Here is a 25,972-nt window from a genome sequence, read left to right as displayed (position 1 = left end):
AGCAAGGTCTGTAACAAATGTATCTGGTTTCACGGATGGAGAAGTCACAGGAAAAGGTAGTAGGGACTGAAAGAGGCACGATCCAATCCAGATAGGGAAGGTGGTAAAGTGAGGGACAGAGCCAGAAAAGCTGGTGGGCCCAGGAGATTTAATGAGCCCAACAGAGGTGCAGCTCTGTCTCAGCCCTCAAGTTTGAGTCTGCTCTCCACCACTGTAAGAAACCCCCTAAACTGCTATCCAGGAACAACAGGTCAACATCTACAGCCCACAAAATCCTTATTTGGTATCCAGTGCTACAGAGCCCATACAAATGAGCTGAGTTATACTACGTGGCAAACATGTTTAATAGTTAAACAGCCGATTCAGGGAAAGATCTGGGCAGTACTGTGTGAGATACTGACTCTGTCCACATTCTACTTTTGCAGCACTTTAGAATCACATCATTTCCCTCAAATAATTCTGGGCATTGTAGTTTGTTAAGGGCTGGAAATTGTTTGTGAAAGGTAAACGACAGTGCCCAGAATTCTTTAGGGAAGGAATGCCTGAAGGCACAGCACTGCTTGTATAACCAAGGACAGCAGGATGATGCTAAACTTGAGGGCACTTGAATGAATTTGATGACCTTGGAGGCAATATCTAAGTAGTGAGGTCCTATTATGTTGTAACCATGATTGTGTGCACTGACTTAATACTACACAGATGAGAGACATTGTGGACAAAAGCTGGCCAATTTTGAAAACATTGTTGAAAGACAGACCCGAGAGAGACTGATCATGTCACTCCTGCATTGGTAAACAAATGGCTGACCTGAACATGAAGACTTGGAATGTGTCACAAAGGCTACAGATATGCACTGGGGAATGGCTTACCCAGGCCGGAGGGAATACCTTACCTTTTTTGTCTTTCTTTTCCTCTTCTTCTCCACCAGCACCCAGCAAAGTGAAGATAATCCCAGTCTGTGAGTTGACCCCAACGGCTGTAACAACCATTCGCCCAGAGCCTTCCATGACGTGGGTGCCTGGGAAAACAAAGGGAGAGTCAGTAGGGTATCAGAAGAAAGTTGGAAACCAAGCCAGGAGCAGAAGGCTCAGATCCCGTGGAGTCACTACAAGATCCCATAGGCCAGTGGGGAACACTGGGGTTCCATGGAAGCTTAACAGGAATTTCTTGATGAGAAGACCAATAAAGGCAAACAACTCCCCTGAAAGGTAATTTGCCAGCCACTAACAATTTTCCTTCATGATCTGCAGCCACAGGAAAGTACTGGGTGATTTTTAGGTACATGATGTTTATGTGGGACATTGGTGAGCCTGAAAGTTCTGGCCAACACTCTGCATATGCCCCCTAGACCACCCTCCAAGATCTTTTGTAAATGTTCATGAGTGTTTTGACAGACAAAATGATGTGCAGAAGGTTTCCTGAAGGTAGAAAGTTTGAAAACCATGCGATGGTAGCCTACTAAGTGTTGCTCAGAGTAGACCAATTGAAATGAACAAACTAACTTAGCAAGAGTCATTCATTTCAGTGGGTCTGTTCTGAGTAAAACTTAGTTGAATACCACCCTACAGTTGAGTAAATGATCACTTGGGTAGCCCCACTTCTCCCAGCTTCAGCCCCTTGTTGTACAGGAATTATGGGACCTGGGTGCCAACTGTAGTAGATGGATGAGGAGGAAGATTGTCAGGGTCCTCAAGCAGTGTGAGGTGCCTCCAGCCCCATATTTCCTGAAAGGAGGTGGCAAAAATGCAATTTAGTAGAATAGTAAAAATAATGGGCCTTGGTGCTAGCTTGGTGCTTGCAAGGCGCCAGCTCTCAAGGGTGATTGGGGGCCCCTATGTCATGTGTGTGATGTTGTGATGTCCCAGTGTTGCACATGTGACGTCAAGATGTTGGGAGGAGCCAGAGATGGGTGGGCTTTGGGAAGATGGTGGGAGGGCTCTTGGACCTTGTCGGAGCATTGCGCCTCCCTCCCTAAGCTGGGCAGAAGCTTCCCGGGCTTTGGGAAGGGGGCGCCAGGCCTGTGACAGGATGCTGGAGCCCTCCTTCCTCCTTCCCAAAGCTCTGTGCTTTTGGGACTTTGGGGTGGGGATGGCAGTGGCTTTTTTCTCCTCCATGGCTGTCTCTGGATGTGTCCTTCTCCCTCCCTTTCACTGTGCTAGGCTTTAGTCTCCCTGCTCTCTCTCCAAATTTCAACTCTCCTTAGAATCTTCTCTAGTTCTCTCCCAGCCTCTTCAGAATCTCCTCCAAACCCTCTAGGCTCCTGTAGTAGCTCCTGCAACAGCTCCCAACGTGCTTCAGATGTGCTACTGCAAGCTAAATGGTGTTAAGATCAGCAGAGAGAGCCTTCTAAGCTACTGAATAGCAACAACAATAATTTTTTTATTGGTACCCTGCCATCTGACTGGGTTGCTCCAACTACTCTGGGTGGCTTCCAACAAATATAAAAGCATAAGAAAACACCCCTTCTCACAGAGGTCCATACATCTGGCCCCTTCATTGTATAGCTTTTGCCCTACGCTGAAGACCGCACCCTATTATTTCAGTTATAAATTGTTTTAACTTATTTTAATATTGTGTTTTTCAATTGTTGTAACACACCCTTATGGTGAAGGCCGAGCAATAAATCTAATAAATAATAATAATAAGTTGCATTTTGCAGTTGCACTTTGTTTTAAAATATTGTTGCAAGGGTGACTGTCACACTTATTGTGAACGGAGTATGGTTTTGCAACAGGAGCTGGAACTGATGGCAGGCAAAAGGGGAACTGGCCCAGTCGCCGAGGCAACGGGGGCGCACTTCTGCTCCTGACACCCATTCCGACATCCTTCGGCATATGCCAAAGTCACCATGGGCGCCATAGCAGCATTCACAAGCTCTCCTACAGGAGAGGTTTTCAAGTTGTGTTCCAGGGAGCTCCGAGGGAAGTTTATCCGGGGCTTTGCAAGGAGAAGATCAGCAGTGGTGACAGCAGCTACAGGTGAAGTGGTGGGTGGTGCTTTAAGACTCAGTTTGTGTGAGGCAAGTATGCCCCCAGCTCCTTAAACCAAAGGGGGCCCTATGGCAGCCACACTCGTTCCTTGCAGATGCACCACAGTGGAAAGGGTTTCCTGAAACCAGAGAATTTGGAGGCTACTGTCAGGGGCGGAGGAAGGGGTGTGTGGTGGGGGCGGTGCGCCCAGGTGTCATCACTGAGGGGGGTGACATTCGGCCTATGACTCCCAAGCCTACCCTGAGCTGTCGGGGGAAGGGGTGGAGCTGTGCCACCTTGCCAGCGGCCTTTCCCCCTTCCTCCTTCATTTTGACAGCTTGGGGGAGGCTTGGGAGTCATGGGTGGGTGGCGTGCCATTGCCCCCCACTCCCGGGCTGCTTCCTGGGGGAGGGAAGCCTCCCCTGAGCTGTCAAAAGGAATGGGGAAGGGAGGAAGGCTACTGGCAAAGCAGCGTGGCTCCCTCCCCCCCCCCCCCGCCCAGGAAACAGCCTGCCATGGGTGGCTCACTCTGCCCCATGGGCGTCTCGCCCCCGAGACACTGGCCCCGCCCCATGGGACACTGGGTGCACAGGGGCAGCTAGTTCCGCCTCTGGCTACTGTCAGTGCACAGCAACCAAATCAGCACATGATCCTTCTGGCTTTCCTGAACTGCATCCCTTTCTTTCTTGTTCGCTCACCTGACAGCAGCATGGGATCCTTTTCCACTGATTTGCGCACGTGATCCGACTCCCCCGTCAAGGAGCTCTCATCAATCTTGAGATCGTTCCCCTGGATAAGCACCCCATCTGCAGGAAGCAAGTCACCTGGAGAAAGAAGCAGGTCAGAGCCATGGTCTCAAAGAGCAACTCTGCTTAGGCTGCAATCCTATAAACACTTACCTAAGAGGAGTAATTCCCACAGGACTCAGTGCATCTCAGGAGACATGCACAGGGATAGTGCTGTTCGTCTCCAAATACCACCTTCTGTCCTCTATCCCATCTCAGTTTCTTAGCGCTAGCAGGGGTGCCCATTTAATTACCCAGTCCATATACTATGTTTGGAAAATGTGGTCTGCTAGAAGGATGCTCTCAATGTTTGTTCTACCACTGCAGAGCTTTCTGAACCTGGAATTATGAGGATGCCTTCTCCCCCATGCGCCACTGCAAATCTCTTGACAGCGCACCCATGCATCACATCTGCAAGGGAACCTCACATAGAGGTAGGCTCTTGGTAACTGCTCCACAGCTGTGAACCAGCCCCATCTGATGCCACAGGCACCCTTCATGCAGCAAGGATCTCAAGGATTCCTCAGCAGATGTTAGATCTCAGGGCTGTCACAGATCAAATCCCAAAAGTTTATCTTGGTATCATCACCCAGGCTCTCCCCGTAACAGCCACGCCTTCAGCAGGCCCCCAGTAATGTATCCAGCCCAGCCCGCCCAGACCCTTCCTCGTCCCTTACCATATTTGATTTGAGCAATGTCCCCGGCAACCAGTTCAGCCACAGGGATCTGGACCTGTTGCCCATTGCGGATGACGGCAAACTTCTGCTCCTGCTCTATGCGGCTCTGCAGACCTCGGAACTGCTTCTCCTTACTCCAGTCATTGAAGGCTGTGACCAACACTACACAGATCACCGAGAGCAGGATGGCAGCACCCTCAATCCAACCAGCTTCTGACTCACCCTCATCTTCTGCGCTGGCTGCCACGTTCCCGCAGACTAGGAAAATGGGGAGAAAAAGAAGGTGTTGGAGAGGGAGGAGACTACTATCATTATGACCACGTCATCCTTCAGTCAGGGTACCTCCAGAAGACACTGGATGACAACTCCCATCATTCTTAGCCACTGAGTGGGGATGGTGGGAGTTGGGGTACAACAGCCTCTAGAAGGCCACCATTTCCCCATACCTGCCTTAAGTCTTTGAGGTCTTTTCTTACAATCAAGTGGTACAGAATTTTTATTAAAGGCAGAGGTCTGGGGCCCTGCTCAGCAGATCACTTTGCCATCTACCGCAGGGGTGGGGGGTAGACAGTAAGATCATGAAGTCCAGAGTCTGAAATTACCTAAATCACCTATCCCTAGTCCTTCTTCCAGATTGTCAGTTCCCATTCTGTGAATGAGGCAAGTTAATTTTCTGGTGTACATATGTCCTGAACATCTCACAACCTTCAAGTATGTTCCATAAATATAAATTTATCTTGGTGAATTTGCTTGTTGTTAACTACCAACCACAACTACATGGATCTGGATGGTTGCCAAAGGCTACCCTAAATGGGTCATTGCATGGGTACGCTTGGAGTGCAAAGCCCAGTTCAGACATGGACTTGTGCAGGAGGACTATGAGAATAGCAGTCCTCTACCTCTAGGGTTGTTATGCAGCTGAAAGAAGTAGAGAATCACATAATACTCTTTGTACATTAAAAGTACTTCATAGGAACAGGAAAACGAATGAGTCAGCAGAGTAGATAAATGGAGCAGTTAGTGGAAAGTGATGGAGAACTCGATAAATTTCAGAAGACTGGAAAGCAGAAATAGTTGTTGATTCGATGGATGTTTCAAGAAGGCACATTGATCTTCTGTTGAAAGACAGATCTTAGTTTTGACCTCAGCATCGTGAAGCCAAAGGCAGTCTGTGTGGGCCTGGGATCAGGCCTGGGATCCCCAACATGTGAAGCTCACCTTGCTTCTACAAGATAGAAGGGCATTCAAGTCTGTTAGCACCTAGGCTGTGGGACACCTTGCCTTGTAATATTAAGCAAGCACTTCAGCACTTTCCTTCAAATGCCTGCTTAAGACCTTATATTGTTGTTTAATGAATGCTAGCTGTCCTGGGCTCTTATCTTCAGGTGGGACATAAGGTGACCAGCTAGCTAGCTAATGGGGGAACCTATGGCTCTTCAGGTGTTGTTGGACTTCCAACTCCCATCAGCCCAGGCCCTCACAGCCAATGGTGAAGGATGATACAGCTTAACATCTTCTGGAGGGCCACAGGCTGCCAGCCCTCCTGCAGGGTCTTATGGGAAAGGCAATATCCTAGATAGGTTGGCTCAGAGCCCACCTTCTTCCTTTAATTCCAAGACTAGCAGGCCATGGCCTCCTTGAGAAGGGAGTTCTGCTCTCCAACAGATCTAATGACTCTATAAGGAACACATCTCACCTTCGCTTTCTTCACCTGGTGGAGCATAAAAAGACAACCCCAGGGAGATTATGGCAGCAATTTCAAGAATGATCAGTGTCACATCTTGGAGCGCCTCCCATACTAACTGCAGGAAGGTCTTAGGCTTCTTTGGGGGGATGAAGTTCTGTCCGTAGATCTGCCTTCGCTTTTCCAGGTCAGCTGCGTTGTCCGAGAGGCCTGCGGGGGTGGAGGGGGGAAGAAGAGAGAGCAGATGACAACAAGCTGTACAAGTTGTAATTCCAAAACTAGGTGATTTATGGAGGACTGTTGCCTGCTTTTCCATACAAATGCTCCAAGTGGTATGTAAAGTTCAAATGTAATAGGAAAAAATATATTAAAAAAACAAAGAGTGGATTTCCTGAATTGGTGAGGGGTTGGGTAGATGGCTTTTGAAGGTCCCTTCCATCTCTAGTGTCTCTTTGTGTAATTTCCAGTTCCCAACATCCTTTCTCCCTGTGGCCTAGGCTTAAAAACTTGCCCTTGATACGCTACTCTTCCATATGCAAGCTATTTTCTTTTAGCGTGGAGGAGCATCCAGTTATGTGAACCCATCCCCTTGTACTTTGAAATGGTACAGCCCAGACACAGGCTAACTATCCCAGTGAGAAATTCCTGACTACAGGTGCCTAGACCTGGGATGGGGAACCTGTGGCCCTCAGGTGTTGTTGGACTCCATCTTTCCTGATCATTAGCCATGCTGACTGGGACTTGAGTCCAGCAGGTTCCCCATGCATGACCTAGACTATGAAATGTCATGGATGGAATCAGGAGCTCCCTGTTGCTGTTGTTTTGGTTTAAGAGAGACAGGGAGCACCTCCAGTCTATTGCCATTTTGGAGTGGGATTCAATCATATACAGTAGTACCTCGGGTTATGAACTTAATCCGTTCTGGAGGTCCGTTCTTAACCGAAAACCGTTCTTAACCTTAACTTTAGCTAATGGGGCCTCCCGCTCCTGCCGCGCCGTCGCCGCACCATTTCCGTTCTCATCTTGGGGCAAAGGTCTCAACCTGAGGTACTACTTCCGGATTAGTGGAGTTTGTAAACTGAAGTGTTTGTAACCTGAAGTGTTTGTAACGCGAGGTACTACTGTACTGGCAAATTCAGGCTGTACAGCTATAGTTGATTGAGAGGTCTTCTGCAATAAACCCACTTCCCCCCAAAGTGAGGGAAAGTGAAAGTGAAATGCAGTGGAAAGGTTGGGGAACACTTGTTTTGGTGCAACATAATTTTACCTCGCAAGCAAATCAGAACAAATGCTCATTATATATCACAGAATCATAGAATCATAGAGTTGGAAGAGACCACAAGGGCCATCAAGTCCAACCCCCTGCCAAGCAGGAAACACCATCAGAGCACTCCTGACATATGGTTGTCAAGCCTCTGCTTAAAGACCTCCAAAGAAGGAGACTCCACCACACTCCTTGGCAGCAAATTCCACTGTCGAACAGCTCTTACTGTCAGGAAGTTCTTCCTAATGTTTAGGTGGAATCTTCTTTCTTGTAGTTTCAACCTCCTCTAATCTCCCTGGAAACAACTCAGGATGAATGCTCAATACAGTGGTACCTCGGGTTACAGATGCTTCAGGTTACAGATGCTTCAGGTTACAGACTCCGCCAACCCAGAAATAGTACCTCAGATTAAGAAGTTTGCTTCAGGATGAGAACAGAAATTGCGTGGCGGCGGTGCATTGGCAGCGGGAGGCCCCATTAGCTAAAGTGGTACCTCAGGTTACGAACAGTTTCAGGTTAAGAATGGACCTCCAGAACAAATTAAGTTCTTAACCTGAGGTACCACTGTAAACAGGTTGTCTGGAAGCAGCCAAAGAGAGGTCCAATCAAGTCATTGCCTGGCTTCCTGACTAGTGCGTCCTCTAAGCCGGGGATGGGGAATCTCTGGCCCTCTAGATGCTGCTAGACTCATCAGCCTCAGGCAGCAAAGGCAATGGTCAGGAATGATGGGAATTGTAGTCCAACAAATATCTTGAAGGCCACAGGTTCCCCACATCCTGCCCTTAGCTTTCCACAACAACAGGATGTATTTCTTTTGGGAGGAAAGGGTGATGGAATGGAAGTTGTGCACTGGCATTTGGGTATTTCACCCAGAATCATAGAATTGTAGAACCTGCTTCACCACAGCTTGGGCTTGGTCACATGAGGACCCACAAAGAGGAATTTGCTCATTTGGTTAAAGGTGCTCAAGGACTGCCTCTCCCCATATGAACTGACCCGGACCCTGCAATACATGGGGCTGTCGATGAAGACCGTTCACAAACTTCAGATGGTGTAGAATTCAGCGGCCAGGTTGCTCACCGGGGCAAGACAGTTTGAGCATATAACACCGATCCTGGTCTGACTGCACTGGCTGCCAAATAGTTTCCGGGCCCAATTCAATGTGCTGGTTTTGACCTATAAAGCCTTATGGCTCAGAACAGCAACACTTAAGGACCGCCTCTCCTCAGATGAACCTGTCTGAACCCTGTAATCATCATCTGAGGCCCTTCTTCTGTGCCTCCTCCACGAGGGGTCTTGAGGCTGGAAACATAAAAATAGGCCTTTTCTGCAGTGGCTCCTTGTTTGTGGAACATGCTCCCCAAGGAGGCCTGATTGGTGTCTTTGTTACATATATTTAGGTGTCAGGGACAAACATTCCTCTTCTCCCAGGCCTTTGGCTAATTAAACAATGGGGGGGGGATGTTATTGTTTTTGTTTATTACTGTGGTGTGTATTTTTGTGCTTTTATATTATAAACTGCCCTGAGATCCTCAGATGAAGGACAGAATATAAATTAAATAAATAAATAAATACAGAATTAAAAAATACCCCCAATACTCTCCAACCTTATCTGTTTAGTACTCCCTCTTCTTACACTGGTGGGGAAATATTAGGAGGACCAGCTACACATCTGAGTGGGGGCAGATGCATCTGGACTGTGGTGAACGTGGATGTCAACCAGCGTTAGAAACTTAGGTATAGAAACTAGGCGCTAAATGCAACAAAGGTCGCAGTCACCAAAACAGGATGTCTAGTTGCCATTTTGGGGCAAGACGGCTCTAAAGTCTTATTTTCCAAATGAGGGACTGACTGTGATTGATTCTCAGTTAAACATCTGGCTAGCTGAGATGACAACCTTGGGCTAGGCTAAGAACTTTGAGAAGAAGTTCTTCTCAAAACAGAAAAGTCCCTTGATCCAGGGACAGTCCACATACTGTATATATTGGCCTATTCCTCCTTCTTTTTCTTAATGGTGACTGCTCCTGCTCAGGCTGCACAGAAAAAGCCTTTTGGTTCCTGAAATTCATTCTGATCGTGTAGATAAAATATAACTAATAGAATTCTATAGGATGTGGTGTTAGTGTGTGAAAACAGTCAAGATCCAATGGTCCCCATACATGCAGCTCCAGATGGTGGAGATCTCAGGTGCCAGCCTGTTGCCTAGGCATCTTCACTTGGCTGCAAGTGATTGACAGCCAGGTGGAAAAACGCACCTGGCTACTGGTTGATTTCGAACACTGATATTGGCCACAAAATGCCAGTGTGTGGCAACCCTTGCTCTATACTCTCCTATACACAAAGGACAGAATGCTCTGAATGTGTTTGAACTCACAGCTGATCTCTCACCTGATCTGCTGTGATATCAAACATTCAGTGAACACATTCTAAAGTATTACCATATTTTTCCATATATAAGATGCCCCCTATTTTTTTGAACCCTAAATTAAGAAATCAATATTTTAAACATCAAGCAGAACAACTTTGATATTTTATTAAAGCACCGGTGTAACAACTCCTGCTGGTTCCTGGGGTGGTGGGGGTGCTCGCTCGTGGGTAGCAGCATAGCCTGCCCCCCAACACCCGAGATCGCCCAAAGTTGTTGTGCTTTTTGGGGGGAGATCGGCCAAGCCAAGCACCTGGGAAGGTCAGTGGCAGCTTCTGGCAGCTTCTTCATGGCAGCCACAGGAAGGTACCATAAGTAGTGTTTTGTTTTTTTAACCCCTGTGCATTCACCATCCATGTATAAGACGACCCCCAAATTTTGTCTAAACCTTTTTAGCAAAAAGCATTGTCTTCTACAAGGAAAAATACGGTATTTTCTTTTGTTTCAAGTAAATATTATCAGCTGTATACACACCACACATTTAAAGCACATTGAGAGCGCACACTTCAAAGAATTCTGGAAACTGTAGTTTACCCCCCAGCGAGCTACAATTCATAGCACCATTAACAAATTACAGCTTCCAGGATTCTTTGGGGTGGGGAAATGTGCTTTAAATGCCTGGTGTGCATGCAGCCATGATGGCCAGTTTAATTTCATAGAGCAAGCGGGGAAGAGACTTTAACAATGTGAGGTCAAGACAGTGATCCTTTCTCATGCTAATAAGAATTTATCACTCAAGAGTGTTACTATTTTCAACTGCAAAATTCTGGAAAGCATGGACATCCCAAGTATTCTCAAGAAACAGACAACAATGCCAAAAGCACTGTTGTCACGCAGCAAAATTTGTCCTGAACTGCTGTACACCTGTGTTATAGACATTTCAAAGAGTTAACACCTGTGGCGATGGAGGAGGCCTTCGCCCCAGGCCCGGATCCCACTCCTGTGAGATGAAAGAGCCCCAGGATAGCACTGCAGTCGTTCTCTCTTCCTTTGCTTAGCCTTGGACTCAGGGTGGGAGGGCTTTGTGAAATATTAAAAATGTCAGAGACCCAGGCAGCCAGCAGGAACCACAACTCAGGGTCTGTTGTCAGATCCCCTCCACAGCTGGCCATGAAAGAGACCGGCCAGCAGATCACAGCAACCCTGAGTCCCTCTGACTAGGTGTGACTACCTTCCCAAAGCCAGGGATTCAGATTCCACTGCCACTGCCTCCCAATCTGCTCCTTCTCCCTCTGACCCAAGGGTGAAATGAGGCTTTATTTCACCCAGATCAAAAACCCAGTTTGGCATTCCCAGCACACAAACACACACAGGCTGCAAGCCTCATTGGTGCCCCTCTGGAGGCTTCACCCGGGGCTACAGCTTTGCTCTGACCACTCACTGTCATCCCACCACCAATCCTTTGACTCTGGGGACTCCTCCCGACTGGTGCCTCCCACTGCTCCTCTGGGGAAAGGGTTAAACCTGCATCTCCCCCCGCCCCATCTCAAACAAATCAGAATGAAAGCTGAATAAACAGCCAACACCAGGAGCTTCCAGACAACCTAGTTACTGAGCAATCCATCCTGATTTGTTGGCAGGGAGATTAGACAACATTGGCTATTTAATATGCTTGTTTGTTTGTTTGTTTGTTTGTTTGTAGGGATATTAGATGCTGTTGCGTTCCAGTGCATTTTTCAACCTTTGGAGAATGTGGGCTTGTGAGAGGCTTCCCAGCCGTGCCAGAATTTGCTGCTTTGTGGCTGAATCCCATCAAAATATAGTGACAGTCAGGAAGCGGCCGTCATGTAACCTCTCCACAAACTTTGTGCAAACATATCGAGATGAACACTTAATAAATAGGTTGTCCAGAAGTGACCCTCTGCCCACAGGTGGAAAACAAGGGCCAGTCTTTTCTCCTTAGATTAGAAAACAAAATGCCATAAACCTTGATGGTGCTACATAATAAAGCTGCAATTCTAAATGCATTTGCTAAGGTGTAAGCTCTCCTGAACACAGTGTGACCTGTTTGGGTAAGCATGCAGGGGAACTGTGCCCAAAGTATTTTGGGGGTGATTGTAATAAAGAGAGTCAAGGAGAGAGTTGCTGTTTGATGGACAAGATGGCACAGATGCCTGAGAAGTTTGAGGCCAAGAAGGGATCTACTGACATTTTCCTGTCTCTGATGCTATTGCTTCTCTCCCCCTGAACATTCAACTTGGATTTTGTAGTGCTGCAGGCAGATCTCAATCACCACCACTCCCTCCAATCAAATTGTTTGCTCCCTCTCACACATTGAGAAACTCCAAGTACGGGATGGGGACTTCCCCCTGGTGAAAAAGGATGACTTTTTTCAGTCACACTTGATGCTTAGAGCAATTCTACCTTCAGCCCATATTATATTCCACTTGTGGCCATGAACAGGGCTGGCCCTACTATTAGGCAGAGTGAGGAAACTATCTCACACAGCTGATTTTGAAAGCCACAGCAAGACAGCACCATGTGACTTTTAAATTTATTATTATTTGTTTTTTGCTCCCAGGGAGAGGAGCTCGTAAGATGTTGTGCCTTAGCTGCCAACAGCAATCAACCAGCCTAGGTACAAGGCACTTTGACTTGGGTTGCGTTTGCAGCAAAATGTCCGGAGCTGGTCCTGGCAGTGAGGCCTCTAACACAGAGTGGCTGAGCTGGGGTGACACTTAACCACTTGGCCTTTGGGTCTCTTTTGACTTTGTTGTTCTGTTTAATCTGGAGGATTTTGTGTGTGCGCACACTACTTCGATTTACAACATGCAAAGTTTCCAAAGCACTGTACACACATTATTATCAGGAATTCTTAAACTAGCACCCTGTGATGTAGGACGGTATAGCACCTCTTATAAATGAGACTGAAGCCTCGTTTATAAAAACACCAATCAGAGGTGACATGCAATGCCCACAAACAGTTCCCTGAACTGGACCCCTGCCTGTTCCCTGAAATCCAGCCTCAAGGGGTGGGCAAGTGACTTTGACTGGAGAAGCAGTTTGGGGAAGGAGGGAAAGAACTCTGTGTGTGTGTGTGTGTGTGTGTGTGTGTGTGTTTAACCCTTTCCCCTCAGGCCATTTTCCTGACCAATATTCCCCCTCCCCGAGCTGCACTTCTACCTCCTATTTTTTCCTCTTGGGGAAATAGCAGCCTGGGTGTGTGTGGATTTTGGTCAGAAAAACAGTGCAGTGGCCAGAGGCGGGGGGGGGGGGGGTTTCACTTCTAGAAGACCTGCTTGTTGAGTGTTCAGCCTGATTTGTCTGCAGGGAGATTAGATGGTGCTGACTGTTTACTGACTGTTCATTCTGATTGGTTTGTGGGGAGGCAGGAAGACAGATGCATCAAGGCAAGTGTTGTCCCACACTTCCCAGTGCATTTTCCCACCACTTTCCTCATGCAGGAAGCCTGATATTTTTTGCAGAAGTTTCCCCAATCAGCTGCAAATGCACATCGTGGGGGCTTATCCATACTCCCCTTTATCCCTGCTCTTTCCAGGCACAGCTTTAAAGCTCCATGTCTGAGCACCTTTTTTTTTTTTTTTTTTTTTTTGCTTTCCCTGTGAAAACCTGCTTTTTAAAGCTGACACACAACAAATGGCAGTTTGGGTTTTCTGCTGGAGAGCGCGGAGGAAATGTAAGTGTGGAGAAGTCCTGAATTTGCCAGTGTGTGATTGAATCCCACCCCGAAATAGTGACAGGCTGGAAGTGCCTAAAGATAGGACTCCTGTTATCAGTGATGGATGGATGGAAGAGGAACTATCAGCAGGTGTGGCTTGCTGCATGGGATGGGGGGGGGGGGAAGTGACACCATCCAAATCTGGACCCATGAAGTAAAAGTGCAGGAGCCCTGGAGCCTTCCTTTGCATCCCCTCATCCAGACAACCTGCCAGCAACCATTGCATTTGGAATGCTCCCTGTTTCTCTCCCCACTTCCTCCTCCCCAAAGCCTTGCTCAGACAGCTCCCGCTCCCTCCCCTGCTCCTCCTCAGTTGCAGGCACCTGCTGCCCTCCTCATTTGCCTGATTTCTCCTTCCCTTCTCCTCTCTGTGTGATGGGGAAAGAAGCCTTTAGCTCCCTGCAGCAGAGAGACAGTACCGGCTGCTGCTGCCGCAACCTCAAGGACAATTCAAGGGGAAACCGGCAAAGGGAGAGAGGCAGGCAGGCGGCTGGACCAGTCTGCCATGAATCTTCTGGCAGTTTCCGAAGGTCTCCTCGCCAGGCATCATTGCCCTCAGAGGAAGGAGCCTTACAGGGGGCTAAGAGGGGACCGCCTGAGCAGAGCAAGCCCCCACTGCCTCCCCACACACAGACAAAGGGAAGAGGGATGCGAACATGGGCATGCCAAGATTTGAACCTATAGCAGATGCTGGCCATTAACCATGGTCAGGGGCAGGTCTTTAAAAACAAACCACCCCCACACCTCAGAGAAATGCCTTCGATAGACTGGATATCCTGCCCCTAAACCCAGAGGTGTGAGGGCTGTCTTTGGTCACTCACTAGCTGCTAAATGAAATATATTCTCCATGTGTTCTGAGGCACTCTTTCTTTTCACACCCTTCACTGTGCTGAGGGGCAGACCAACAGGCAGATTAAGCACACATCCACACCCACCCTTACACACACGCATTCATACATAGCTGTTAATTCAGACATACACTAACCTACCCATTCACTCACCTGCTATCTTACTTACATCTGCTCAGAGTGATTTAAGTCACAACCCCACCCACTTAGCTTTAACAATGCAGCTGGGGCATGTCTCCTCTGACTATTCTCTTCTTCCACCTTTCAGTGACCCGGGTTTTATGAAAATCTTCAACCCAGACAGAAATAGCCAGTGAATGAGTCACAAATGCCAAAGGTCCTCATAGTGTTAGAGCTGCCTATGTTGAGTTCATCTAGTCTAGTGCTCTATCCAGCAACTGGGTGCATCTTGGAGAGTGTTCAAATGGGTTGTAGTGGGGAGAAAGGGGGCTTTTAATGAAATTGTGAATTATTTCCCCCCATTGTTAGCCAAATCATGCCCCTTAATCTTCTCAGACAGGAGCCAAGTGGCTGTCTGAAAAGGTAGGGCACTGGCCTTTGTTTTCCCTTTCTCTCCCTCCCCCCCATTTGAACACTGCTCCGGAAAACTCACAAATGAACAAGACAGTTAGGGGCAATTCTTTGTTGTTTCCCCCCAACATCTGGTAACTGGAGGTATAGTTCCTTTAGATATGGGAGACAGTATTTGGAATCACAGCAGAGATTGCAGTGCCAAGGTGGGGTAGGAGGGGAAAGCAATGTGGGGGTCCTCAGGTATAAGAGCTAAATCTTCCCTTCTGCCTCTGGAACCACACCCACTGACCGGCCCACATGGTTGCCCCTGTAAGTCACAGTGGTAAGGAGAGGGGAAGTTTGAACATGGGTCTGAAAACTTGTTGCAAAACAACTGGATGAGATGGGATCAGGGAGGAATCAGTGTCTGCACTATCCTCAGGGAACCCTGGCTAGTTCTTTGAGTGCCATGGTTTTACTGTGAGTGAAGCTCTGTGAGTGAAGTTTCTTTTCCACTTTCTCACCATAAACTTACTGTCAAGTCTTAGGAACATAGAATTCCATTTTATATGGAGTCAGGCCGTTGGTCCACCTAGTCAGTATTGTCTACACTGGCTGGCAGCAGCTCTCAAGAGTTTCTGGCAGGGGTTTCCCCTGGGGCCTTCTGCATGCACAACAGATACTCTGCCCCTTCTCTCTTCCCTTGCCACGAAGTCAGAACTGAACAGATGATGAAGCAGGAGGGGATCCATTTCTGACACCAGAGCTTTTAAATGTCAATGCTGAATGGCACAGAGGATCAAAAAGGAAAGGCAGAGCTCACTTTCTCCCTTTGATGAACCGTGGCCTAGGCAAAGACACTGGTTTATGCAACCATCAAAGAAGGATAGCAAGCTTTGGGTCAAGCTGCCCGCAGGAGGGGTGCGCTTCCTTCTTTTCATGGACTACCAAATCAAACCCAGTTGGCTATTAGCGCCTGTCTGTATTAACCTTTGATGGCCAACCAGCCCAGTTCCCTTGCTGTGTCAAGGGAAGCAGAAGCTGGAAGCTAAAGGTGGCACAGCTCCACTTCTATCCATTTATACTGGGAGTGAAACCTCACAAGCTTTGCTCAGCCTTTGCCTTCACTCCCTTAACACATCCTAAACACATTTACTAGGAAGAATGTCTCGTCTGCTCAAAAGCTAAAGGGGGTACTGACCATTCTGCTGCCTGGGGACGGGTCGTAGCTTAGCATGCAGAAGGTCCCAGGTTCAGTCCCTGACATCTCCAGGTAGGACTGGTTGATACTGAGCAAGGTGGACCAATGGTCTGACTCAGAGTAAGACAACTTTCTATGCTGCGTTGTTTTCATGGCTCAGCTGATTCATCCTCACCTCATCCTTGTGCCCATAGACCAAACCTCGGATTGCGTTCAACTGGACTTATTTCCAAGTGTTTGCAGAGGATGACTAATGCTTGCTTTTTAGCAGTACCTTGGCCCTGACCCTATTATCTCTGAAGGAAACAACACTTCCAAAGTCTGAATTGGAAGTCTGCAAAACACGAATCAATTTTCAGCATTTATGCCTCCAGCAATCCATCAGCCAATTTTGCTTCTGAGTCGCAAACGCGGCAGCAGAATTGACTAAACAGATGAACATCAGTTAGATTATAAATAACAATAACAATAACAATAATAGTAATAATCATGCCAAAGTGATTCACTATACTTAAACCTAGAAATTGCCATGAAGATATGCCTGTCAGTCTAAGACTAAAACAAACTGTAATAAACAGCTGGTCTTGTTCCACAACTGAGAAGTAGCTGCATCTCAGCATCATAAGAAGAGGGATCAGACCAAAGGAGCCAACTGCATGTCTATGGGAAGCTCAGGCACACGAGGCCAATAGCCTTCTCCTGCTGCTGGTATTCACGAGGCAGACTGCCCCTGCGGTAATATAAAGCCATCATGGCAAAGAACCATAGAGGGCCTTGTCTTCCAAGTATCGGTCTAATTTCATTTCAAAGCGGAACCGCTGGCCATCACCACATCTCAGAACATTTCATTGTTTTAACTATCGTGGAGAAGTCCTCTTTGCCTGCTCTAAACTTCTCATAGTTCAGCTTCATTGGGTGACCCGGGGATCTAGTACTGTGAGAGATGGAGAAAAAACTTCTCTCAATCCACTTCCCCACGCCATGCATGCTTTTTGCACTCCAAGGTGCAAGTGAACCTCATTCCATGCACATAGCATAGTTTAATCCTTCCTGTTTTGGGGATTCCAAGTCCCACCAGCCCCAGCCAGCAGGGACAAATGCCAGGAGGACAGGGAGTTGCATTCCAACAACATCCAACATCCCCCACCTTTGGACTATGGCACTCTAGGAGCCAGGATCATTGGCTCCTATTAATTCTGGGATAAAAATAAGATTTGCTGGTGATAATAAAAAGTATCATCATCATCAACAACAACAACAACAACAACAACAACAACACCATTGTTATTAATAAATTAATTAAATTTATATCCTTCTCTTCCACCCAAAGGAGCCCAGAGTGGCAAACATAAAAGGATCAAAAATAAAATAAAAGCACATTCAACACATTTCAAAACATGTAAAATTAGGTTGAGATGGGACAGACTGGACTGTTCCATTCCTCTAATGAAAGTATGATAATGAGAAATCAGCAAGTGGAGTTTTAAAAAGACACTGGAGGCAAATATTATCACTTGCTTGTTTGCTGCAGAGCTGCCACTAAAGGGTCAGAAGCATGTTAAAAAGCCGGCAGTCTCAAAAATTGGCAAGTTTAAGAGCCAGTGCTCCTGGGTCCTGTTCTCACAGAGCAGGACAATCTGGAGGCTCTGAGGTTGTATCCCCAGCTCTACAGATTGGGGGCAATTCGGGTTGAGAGATACAGGTTTCTTAACAAGTAAGAGAACAGACATTTTGCGATCTGGGGTTTAAGTTTAAACTGCATGAGTCAAAGAAAGCAAAGAAAGCTAAATGTGGGTAGTCCAATAACTGTAGTTTATCCCTGCAACCCCCCCATCACCCTTCACAAACTACAATTCCCAGGATTGGGAGAAATCATGCACTTTAAATGCACTTTAAAGGCATGGGGTGTGTGCAGCCAAAATAAAAGGGCTAAAAGCAATAAATAAAACAAAACGACAAAGCCCAAAATTCAAGGAAGTAGCCTGCTGAAACATTCCGAATCTGGCCAGAAGTTTTCAAGCTCTCACTGTAGCTGTGGCTTTGGACTGGTGTGTAAGGGTTGTGTGAACAAATGTCATAAATGTCAGAAGTAGTAAAAAAGAAGAAGCAGAGACATCACCTTGCCGACAAAGGTCCATATAGTTAAAGCTATGGTTTTCCCAGTAGTGATGTATGGAAGTGAGAGCTGGACCATAAAGAAGGCTGATCGCCGAAGAATTGATGCTTTTGAATTCTGGTGCTGGAGGAGACTCTGGAGAGTCCCATGGACTGCAAGAAGATCAAACCTATCCATTCTGAAGGAAATCAGCCCTGAGTGCTCACTGGAAGGACAGATCCTGAAGCTGAGGCTCCAAAACTTTGGCCACCTCATGAGAAGAGAAGACTCCCTGGAAAAGACCCTGATGTTGGGAAAGATGGAGGGCACAAGGAGAAGGGGATGACAGAGGGTGAGATGGTTGGACAGTGTTCTCGAAGCTACTAGCATGAGTTTGACCAAACTGCGGGAGGCAGTGGAAGACAGGAGGGCCTGGCGTGCTCTGGTCCAGGGGGTCATGAAGAGACGGACACGACTAAATGACTAAACAACAACAGTAATGCTTCTGAATACCAGTTCCTGGAAACCACAGAAAGGGTGAGGGCTCTTGTGCTTGGGTCCTGCTTGCCAGATCCCCGCACGAATCTGGTTGGCCACTGAGAACAGGATCCTGGATTTGATTCCCTGAGCCAGCAGACTCTCTCCTTCTGTTCTTATGCATGGGAGACTGTGGGGACTGCCTGCCTATTCTGCCCACCCAGCCCTACCCAAAGCCTGGTACCTTCAGTGGGGGAGGTCTTGAGTCTCCTGCAGAGCCCATTGACATCGGTGTAGGTCTCCTGGACTTTCTGGATTGCCTCGGCCCCACGCAGCTCCATGAGGGAGCGCAACTCCGCCAGGGTGCAGCCAAAGCCGCCCGCATGGTTCAACTCTCGCCGTTGGCTTTTGGGGTAGAAATCCACGGAGCTGTTGGCCATGTCTCCCATGGTGGAGGTGAAGCTGCAGCTGAGCTGAGCTACGCTGGGCAAAGGTGTGGGGAAAGGGGGCAGGGGGTGAAGAGTTGCCTTGGGCTAGGTCAGCCTGGTAGACAGAAGGAGAAACCTGTGGGGATGGAACAGGAAAAGCCGTTCATTGGAAGGAAAGGAAGTAATTCCAGGAAATAACTTTGATTCCCCCCCCATGCCCCGGATAGTAACCTGCTCAGCTTCCCTGCTTACCTGCTCAGTCACAGTGGTGTCCTCTGTTCATCCTACAGAGCCCCAGATGGAGGGGCCACAAAATGTTATAGAGGCCAGCCAGGGGACCAAGCCATGGAAGAGGCAGAGGAGAAGTCCTTGTCAGAGTGTGGCGCCACAGGTCTCCCCACTGCAGAAAGAGAACCTGTCAGAAAGGCAACATGGGTGTTAGCAGAAAATTAAAAAGACAACCTTGCCACATACATACATCTGCGCAAACATAACCTGGATGTTTCTCTCCCCCACCCCCGCAGCCCCTTTCATTTATTAATCCCTTGTTTGTTTGTTTGTTTGTTTCCAGTATCGCCCTCTACAACCCAAGGTGTAGAGTCCTGGGTTCGAATCTCCCCATGACCATGAAGCTCATTGGACCAGTCACAGTCTCTCAGCCTGAAGTACATCACAGAATTGTTGTGAGAATAAAACAGGGAGGAAGGGGACCGTGCATGCCACTTTGAGCACCTTGGAGGAAAGGTGGGATAAAAATGTGATAAGTAAATATACAAATAACAGTTTAATAAACAAAAGCTACTACTTTATAAAAGGAATGGCCATCTTTAATATTTTCTCCCATTTCCTGTAATACACCTGAGATACTTTCTCTCTCTCTCATGCACTGCTCTTGCTAGGTCAATTCATCACCAGTGGTCAGTAGTTGACAGTAGGTCACATCCATGTTCATAACAACTTATATTCATTTGAGTCAATTCTGTGATATAATAATAATAATAATAATAATAATAATAATAATAATAATTTATTTATACCCCGCCCATCTGGCTGGGTTTCCCCAGCCACTCTGGGCGGCTTCCAAAAAAATATTAAAATACTATAATACATCAAACATTAAAAGCTTCCCTAAACAGGGCTGCCTTCAGATGTCTTCTAAAAGTCTGGTAGTTGTTGTTCTCTTTGACATCTGGTGGGAGGGCGTTCCACAGGGTGGGCGCCACTATGGAGAAGGCCCTCTGCCTGGTTCCCTGTAACTTGGCTTCTCGCAGTGACGGAACCACCAGAAGGCCCTAGGTGCTGGACCTCAGCATCTAGGCAGAATAATGGAGGTGGAGACGCTCCTTCAGATACTGTAACACACTTGCCTGCTATCTCTTGCTCTGCTTGGTAAAACACACACACAAACATTTTCTCCTTCTCTTTCCATTCATGATAAACCCATTCACTTGAGATTCACTTCATTCACTTCATGCATCTGACAAACTAACTGTGGCCTACAAGGTTTCTGCCAGAAAAAGTTAGTCTTTACAGTATTAAATAATACTATTACTTCTAAAAATATTACAAAACTCTTTGTTCTAAAACCTTTTCCTTGATACGCTATTTCTCTGCATGCAGAGTGTTTTTTGAGGGCACGCATAAACATGAACACACACCTGTAGCTGAAGTGATGTGATCCAATGAAATTATCACTCAGTTCAATGGAAATCCATTGAATGCGTGAACTTGCCCTCATTAGACCTCAAATGTAAAGCAAACTGGTCCCAGAGAGTGTTCTTTCCCCATAAACAGGTGGGGACTACATGCTTATTCCTGATTCTGAGGGAGGATTCCTTTACATAGTGTTTAGAGCAGGATGGGGAACAACTGCTGGGGTCCAGGACACGACTTTGTCCCCAGCTCAGACAGCAAGCCTCATGGGGAGTCTGTAGGTTTGCATAAGTGCTGCCTGGGGCTGAGTAACAAGGGGACGTCTCCAGTCCGCCCCCCCCCCCATGCTTTAAGAAGTTAAGCACAATATTAAACTTTAATTGTTACATATTGATTAAGGAATATACTGCATGAATGCTCGCTGAATGCATGTATGAATGCATATTTTAACAGCTGGGTAACTGACACTCCTAAATTAAAGCTTTGAGATACCAAACAATCAATGTACCCACCAGTGTCTAAGGCTATAAACAAGATGTACACTGTCTGGGGCCTCCCAATCCAATGCTGCTCGCAGGATGTGATAGCAAAATAAAATAAATCTGCATTTATTAATATATTTTACTTTATTTACTTCACCTCCAAGATCCTGAATGAGTATGGCGCAATAAGCTGTTGGAAAGGATGGAGAGCTGTCCAGGGTCCTGAAGCAGGCTCCTCAGCCCAAAGCTGTGCTTGGTGCTGATGCGGAGGAATTTAGACAATATTTTATGATGACTGTACTAGTATTCCCACAATGGAACTTCTGTGTGACTATTACTTATGTAAATATAGTAACATGTCACAGACAAGTAGTGAAATTGCAGCTCATCTCCTCCTGAAATTCCTCTGAAATATGGGGTGTTTTGGACATATACTGCTTGCCTGTTAATACATTGGTTAACCTCTGCTTTAAGAAAGTTCTCTTTGAAAAAGTTTTGAGAACCCAGATCTACAGCAAAGATTTATCTTTCTTTGTCTTAAACACTTTAATCACTTCAGTTTTTGTATGTGCAGGGAGTTCCCATCCCCGCCCCAAGATAGGACCAAACATGCTATTTCTTTTCTGTAAGATACAGTCCAGGAAATGTTTACCCCTGAATCTGCTGACTCTATAATCTGTATCTCATCCGTCACTGTTCATAAACCTGGCATCTCCACTGGTTCTACCATTACCGCCTAGCCCTGTTTTTATGACCTTGTCTCATTTCATAATCTTGTCTCATTTTAGCAAGGAGAACCCCCTGAACTCAGCTATAATCTGTTAGAATGCTCTGCATGTGTTAATTTCTGTTCTGGAAGATCTGATGCATGAAGACGTTCCCTTTTGTAGGAGATGAGGAGTCAACAATGGCACTGTAACCATGCAAAATTATAAAATGCTCTGAAGACCATAAGACAAACCAATCCTTCCTAAAATGAATTGTTTTTGAGGGAAGCATGTTGCTGAATGTCTTGTGCCAAGTGATTCAGGTGTGTGTGTTTTCCCAGAACAGACACGTTCCCATCCACCTGACCCCCCCCCCCCGTCCCCACTAGAATCAACCTTATCTCTGCTCTTGTAATTGTAATCATCAGCCAAGAGTTAAGTAACTGGGTGTTGTGTTATGCACACTCAACAGGGCTTTGCGCTTGGGATTGTTGAACAAGCATTGCCATCAGCAGAATGCCACAAAGCAAACTGCTTAAAAACCGAAGGGAATTGCAAAAGCAGCTTGTGACATTGGACAGGAGGGAATTACCACTGTTCAAGGTGGGGGGAAGTGAAAACCCCCACATGGTATGCCCAAACACTCAAATTTACAAAAATATATAGCAATTACTTCGATCCAATACGTAAGATGGGGTAAACCTAATCCCTTCCTATTTCCCCAAAATTCGTGGAAACTGAGCTGTCTTCACATACTCAACCAGGCATGTGGGAGCTCATTTGTTAAGGTGTGCCCCCCCCACAGGTGTGCTATGTGTGCAAACTCCAGGAACCACTTGGGCAAGGCCAGTCGCATGGGTTGCCTGCATGACTGGATGAGTGTCTGAAGGAGGCCTAATTCAGGGGACAGATTCCAAAGCCATGGCCAGGGCTGCAGGAACACTGCTATTCTGCGTAATGAGAGGAACTGTGCAGAGCTGGCTATTGGATACCAATTGGAGCGGCTGATAGAGCTCTTTAGTGATCATTGGGTGGAGCTTCAGTCTCCTTTGCATATCTCTTTGCTCCTTCCCAGTAGCAGCCAGTGTGGTGGGGAGGGGCAACCCTCCTGCCACCAGCATTACCGCAGTTCACATGGGCAGGGCTGGGGCGGGGTGGTGGGGAGATCGCAGCTGTGTGGGTGCACTGACAGGGGTGCTGGTTTGGCTCTGCCAGTGCATCTGCACAGCCCAGACCTCACCACAATGCTGCTCCACCAGAGCCGCGTTCAGCGAAGCTACACCGATGCTGGTGATGGGATGGCTGTTCTGTAGTCCTGTCCCACCACACAGGTTGCTATCACTCTTCCCCGTCACTTCCAGAAGTAGATATACAAATGACACAAAATAAAAGAAACCATGTAAAGGTGCTTAATTTACACAGATTGCAGATATCAGCTTTTCTTGGCACAGAACTGGGGTTACCTGGATGCAGAATTTTGCTTATTTTAGCACACACAGCCCTGGTCATGCTTGCACTTGGATCTCCTCCCTTCTCTTGCTTCTGGTTGGTGGAGTTGACTGAATGGGAATTCGAATCTTTAAACAAAGTCCTTTGCAGCTGCCTAGTAACTGGATGACATGCTCCTTAACCACTTCCAGATCAGCCCCAAATGGGTGGGAGTGCATCCTGCCGTTGCTAAGAAACCATACAAGGCTTCTCCCCTAGTGTTGCAGTTTCTGCCAGAGATAGAAAAACAGCAATTGCTCATTGGCATGTATGCAGATCTCCTCATACCCTAGTAATGAGCCAAGGCTCAGTAACTAATCAACCAGGTATCAAAAGATGCTTAAATTGGGAGCCTCTAGACCTGCACTGGACTACAATTCCCATAATCCCTGACCATTGGCCATGCTGGCTAGGGATGATGGGAGTTGGAGTCCAACAATATCTGGAGGACCACAGATTTACCATCCCAACAAAAAGCATACACAGTGATCAGTTTGTAACGAATTTAGCATAAAGTCATCTACCTTACAATTACACGTACATCATTTTGTTAATTGCTTTCTATTTGTTATTGCTCAGGTTTTTTAAGAACCCAATTATATTATAAGGTGCATATTTCTTTTCTGAGAGTGGGTGATACACATTTCAGCTGCTGAGCTCCCAAAATACTACCAATAGATATAAAGGGATTAAATAGCTGGACATTTCTGTAATAATACCTAAGAAATTCTTTCAATAATACATCTTTAATACTGCAAACAAATACTAATGAAACAGTCTTTTCCTTCATTACGACTTCAAAAGTTATGTAGCAATTTCTAGCATATTTTATTGATCTTATATGGGCTCAACTACCATTGATAATGGATTTCAAATATACCTTTTTAAAAGCCTAAACAACTGATGAGGAACAATATTCCAGATGGTAGCCTGCCAAGGTGGTTTAGAGAACAGGGTGCTGAATTCAGTCCTGGGGGAAATTGTTTTCAAATCTTAACCAGGAATCTCTCTCAGTGACTTTGGATCAGTCATTATCCTCTCCATCTACCCTGCCCTGAAGGATTGTTAAGAGCATCACAGCCAGCCCAACACATTTTTCTACCTGGGGCAGAACAGCAAACAGTACCTACTCCCCAAGTCCAGGTGTATAGGACCCTAACTGGCCAAGTTATTTTGGCACGCACGGCAGAAATTCCCATAAGTGCCATTCATTCCATGGGAGTAAAAATAGAGCAATAAACGAAAAAGTAACATTGGCTAGTTTTTCATGGCACCCAGACTCTTCTGCCTAAGGCAGCTGCTGAACTCCGCCAAACAGTAGGGAATAAAATGGAGAAAATTGCTATTCAGCTGCCCTGAACTCCTTGGAGAAACAGATAAAAATGTGGTGAATGAATAAACAACGCTAGTATTCCATGTTCCTTGTTCCAAAAGTAGGGGAACTTATGTAACTAGGAAGAGAGTTGAGGAGAGCTTCCCCGCTTTTGTGGCTATCTTTCAGTCCCTAATGAAGGCTGGGCCATAAGTGCCTAAAATAAAATACATCAGTATCAACTGAAGGTATGAATGGACTAGTAACTTTTTGCAAACCTATTTACAAGGCTGAGCTAAATAAAGAATGTGCAGTAGGCAGCTGGGAGCAATGAGGGATACAGGGAATGTGGACTTTTAAGGCCTGCAGCTCATGCCTGAATCTGTTACAAGGACAAACATTAAATCCTAAAGTGCCCCCTAAAGATACAGTATATAGAGATGCTCTCTCACTTCTGTTCGTTGAGTGCCCAACTGCTTCTGGATTCAGCCCCATCATATAACATTCACAAAGCATCCTCTTGAAAACAGCCACACCTGAATAATTCTGAATTTTTAGCATCCATTTACAAACAACTAAATTTTTGCTGCTGCACTAGTACCAGGAAATCCTGAATTCCTGGACAGGTGTGACTTGAATGCAGAGCTAACTCATGCTCTGGCAATTTATGCACACACCTGCCCCCACATTACTTAACCCTAACCCTTGAAAATGGCCTTGAAACTTCAACTGGTGCAGTAATAATAATAATAATAATAATAGTAATAATAATAATAAATTTTTATTTATACCCCACCCTTCCTGGTTCAAAAACCGGGCTCAGGGCAGCTAACAACAAATTTAAAACACTTGATTGTAAAAGCAGCATAAAATACAGTATAAAACATGAATAACAATAAAATTCAAAGTTCAGAAATCAATTCAGGGGAATTCAGGGGAAATCCATTTAATAAGCATTAGATAATCACTAGGGCTAGCTGGCTGAATTAGTCCTACTTGGGCCAGCGAGGAGGCCAGGGGAGAATTAGCTGTGGGGTCTCAGAGCGGGTGATCTTCATAAAAGGGGAGGGAGAGGGAAGAGAAGGGAAATAAAAGATCAGGCTGAATCCAAATTAAAGGCCAGGTGGAATAGCTCTGTCTTACAGGCCTGGCGGAAGGAGGTTAAATCCTGAAGGGCCCTAGTCTCATGGGGCAGAGCATTCTGGAATCATTCTGGAATACTTGTACTGGTTACCTATACACTTCTAGGTCAAGGTGTTAGTGATGACTTATAAAGCCCTGAATG

The 25,972-nt window shown here is 46.4% G+C and overlaps 1 protein-coding gene across 8 annotated transcripts in view; it reads right to left on the bottom strand.

The window, feature by feature from the left end:
* The window catches only part of ATP2B3 (ATPase plasma membrane Ca2+ transporting 3), a 121,275-nt gene that overhangs the window by 53,877 nt on the left and 41,426 nt on the right, over nt 1-25,972 (bottom strand). For 7 of the 8 annotated variants that reach the window (XM_080987434.1, XM_080987431.1, XM_080987432.1 and 4 more), the window contains exons 2-7: nt 19,298-19,460; nt 18,862-19,181; nt 6,128-6,325; nt 4,432-4,689; nt 3,668-3,793; nt 893-1,018 (exon numbers count right to left, since the gene is read on the bottom strand). In XM_080987434.1, coding sequence (XP_080843560.1) covers nt 893-1,018; nt 3,668-3,793; nt 4,432-4,689; nt 6,128-6,325; nt 18,862-19,066 — 913 coding nt within the window. In that variant the 5' untranslated portion in view covers nt 19,067-19,181; nt 19,298-19,460. Of the gene's footprint in view, nt 1-892; nt 1,019-3,667; nt 3,794-4,431; nt 4,690-6,127; nt 6,326-18,861; nt 19,182-19,297; nt 19,461-23,350; nt 23,606-25,972 lie in introns of all 8 variants that reach the window. The other variant, XM_080987428.1, reaches the window with a different exon arrangement.

Source organism: Podarcis pityusensis (assembly GCF_964106645.2).
Source record: "Podarcis pityusensis genome assembly, chromosome: 17".
Lineage (NCBI taxonomy): Eukaryota > Metazoa > Chordata > Lepidosauria > Squamata > Lacertidae > Podarcis > Podarcis pityusensis.
Note: the sequence above shows the minus strand (reverse complement) of the source record. Positions and strands in the feature narration are given on the sequence as shown.